Raw genomic sequence first — 2848 nt, forward strand, 5'->3', positions numbered from 1 at the left:
ACACTTGGATTTTAGAAAAAAATCGCAGGCCAATTCTGGGAAGGAATCGGTGGCATTCTCATAGTAGCTTCTACGTTGATCACTACAACATTGGAAGGGGAGATCACTAGCGATGGACTGAGCTTTGACTAGCTACCGCTCAAACCAAAACATCAAATCCCGATAACATTTTCATACCAAGTATTTAAAACGCAAGGAGAGAGAGAGAGAGAGAGAGAGAGAGAGAGAGAGAGAGAGAAACATTAAGACTTGCCATACCCTGACATAAAATTAACATAGACACGCATATTAAGAAAACTGCATTCCGTCATGGGGTTAATAGTGACATAACGCATTATTGGGTCAGTTTATGAGAGGGAAGTGTAACACAAAAGAAGAAACTTCAATGGCTTCATTGCTTATTCCGATTGCTCAGATTTGACTGCACAAGGGAAATGAGACGAACACTTTACCGGTGAAAAACAGCAGGCGTCGGGTTACCATCATTGATTGTAGCTGCGCAGATTGGGCGGCATCCATCGGGGGACGTCCGACGACCGTACCGGCCACTTTAGCCCGCTCTCATCGGGCACGTCCGAATCAACAACCTCGGTGATCTCACCACTTTCTAAGTTCTGAACTCCGACATTCCACACCGACCTATATTCCCCCTGCTCAATCTCTTCTTTGAAGACGAAGTAGATGGCATTCCCCTGGAACCCCAAGTCATCAGCGCCGACGGACACGGACGAGCTCTGGCTCAAGAACAAGATACGGTTGTCGATATCCTCCACTTCGATGGCCACCGCCGGCCTGTTTATGCCGCCTGTCTCCAGCCTGAAGACACGGAATCCGGGGGTCATCTCCCCGTCTGCAGTCCTATTGTAATCGAACGTAACCAGCAGCAGTTCTCCGTTCGATACAACCAAGTGGGTGGGGCGATAAGTGCGCGGCACGCAGGTCGGCATGCCGTACCATGCGGCAATCGTCGCCCTCCCCGGCGGACCTGGGTCAACCTGGAGGACCGCCAAGTAGTCGTTGCCGCCGTATATCGCGCACAGCATCCGGTTGCCGTAGGGAACGACGTCGCGCATCCGGGACGTAGGTTGCACCCCAGGATTCGCGTTTGTCGTCCATGATTCGTCACCTTGGCGCCACGTACACCATCCAATGTTCACGTCGCGTATGAAGAGGACAACCACAAACTCGCGGTCGAGCGTGGGATCCGAGGATAATACAGCCTTCTCTACGACAATCGCGGCCGCATCGGCGTCCGGCGCCACATGATCAAACGGGAGACCATCAAGGGAGGGGAGCCGAATGTCCTCGGCGGTAACGGGGTTGAAGAGGTTGATCAAATGGCCTTCCATAGAGAGGAGGATAAGCCAGCCGAAGGAGGTGCCAATGCAGGACATATTGGCTGTGTTAGGTAGCGAGCGAACATTTCCGGTGGAGGCGCCGGTGAGGCGGAAGGCGGATCGGAATCTTGGTTCAGACGTGGAGACGAGGAGGAGGAAAGGGAGCTGCGTAGGGAGGTGATCCGGCCGGAGGGGGATGGCAGAGCGCCACGATTTGCAGACGGCGCGGAAACGCTGATAATCGTCGGCGCTCGTCAAGAATTGGGAGGTGAGCATGACGAGCTGCGATCGGAGCCCGGCCCACATCGCTCTTCTTGGGACTTCGTCGGCCATCGTGCGTCTCCCTTTCTCGACGTCACTTCCGCCCCTTTAATTCCTTTTTTATTGAATCTTCTTGGTTTGTTAGTGATAAAAGATCTGATTAATCATGATAGAGATAATCTTATATTTGAATAACTGATTCGATTATCATTTGAGTGATTGATAAGGAAAATATCTTACTCAATACATCTATAAATATTATTTCTTAAGTAAATAAAATTATCTCTTTCCTCAATTCAATATGGTATCATAGCACATCGAGCAAGCCTTCCCCTTCAATCTCCTTTCTCCACTGTCGATTATCTCTCTTCGATCCCTTCGCTCAACAATAATTTCTCTGTTGATTAGCCTACTGTCTCTGTAGCAATAATGGCCCATCTCTGCATCGAGCATTTCCCTTGTTACCTTCGTTGATCTGCAGCAACAGTACCCATCCGTCAATCGATTTCCTCATCTATCATCGGTTGTAGCAAAACTTCTGGTCGACGGTCCTTCTCAGACTGAAACATCTTGCTCGGCAGAAGTAGTCTAATCTAATGATGTCGATTTCTTTCAAGCTGCCTCTTCTACTCAGTGACAGACTCTACTTACAACCGCTATTGATTTAACTGGTGGATTTCAAACCGACGAACCTCAATCTAGGCAGCGAACACTGACAGGTTCTGGAACCGGGTTGGGATCATGAAACAACGGCGCTCCTACCCGACATACATCGCCCACCCCAACCCATCCTCTTCATCGTGACACTGAAGGCACTTTCATGAAGGACCTGATCGTCCATCTTCATCTATTGCCCTGAGCATTGTTGTTAACAAGCTCACTCCGACCACCATCCCCACATCTTCCTCACTAGCGAATCACTAGAGGCAAGCATTGTCGAGAAGAAATAAGAGGTAAGCGCCCCCTTCTTCCTCACTATGATCGCCCATCACAAGGAAGTCTCAAATTGTTGCCTCTTCTTCCTTCAGTGGCTGCTCGCCGTTGATTTTCCTCACCGGTGGACTTCAAGTGAGCTGAGCGTCTGCCTTTTCTCTCCTGATCTGCCTTGATGTAGCCTCCTTCTACTCCCTACGCCAGTTATTTTCTCTATGTTTGCCTGCTCCAACAGCCTCCTTCCACTCCCTACACCCACCACCAACCCCCCTTCTTGCTGCTACTCAGCCTCCTCCTTGTCTTAGTAATAAAAGTCA

General features: G+C 49.9%; 1 protein-coding gene across 1 annotated transcript; it reads right to left on the reverse strand.

The window, feature by feature from the left end:
- Positions 1-482: 482 nt before the first annotated feature.
- LOC103998599 (probable F-box protein At1g44080) lies at positions 483-1670 on the reverse strand. Its single transcript, XM_009420105.3, has one exon. The coding sequence runs from the start codon at positions 1668-1670 to the stop codon at positions 483-485; it is 1188 nt and encodes a 395-aa protein (XP_009418380.3).
- Positions 1671-2848: the final 1178 nt, after the last annotated feature.

Source organism: Musa acuminata, chromosome BXJ2-1 (genome assembly GCF_036884655.1).
Source record: "Musa acuminata AAA Group cultivar baxijiao chromosome BXJ2-1, Cavendish_Baxijiao_AAA, whole genome shotgun sequence".
Taxonomy (NCBI): Eukaryota; Viridiplantae; Streptophyta; class Magnoliopsida; order Zingiberales; family Musaceae; genus Musa; species Musa acuminata.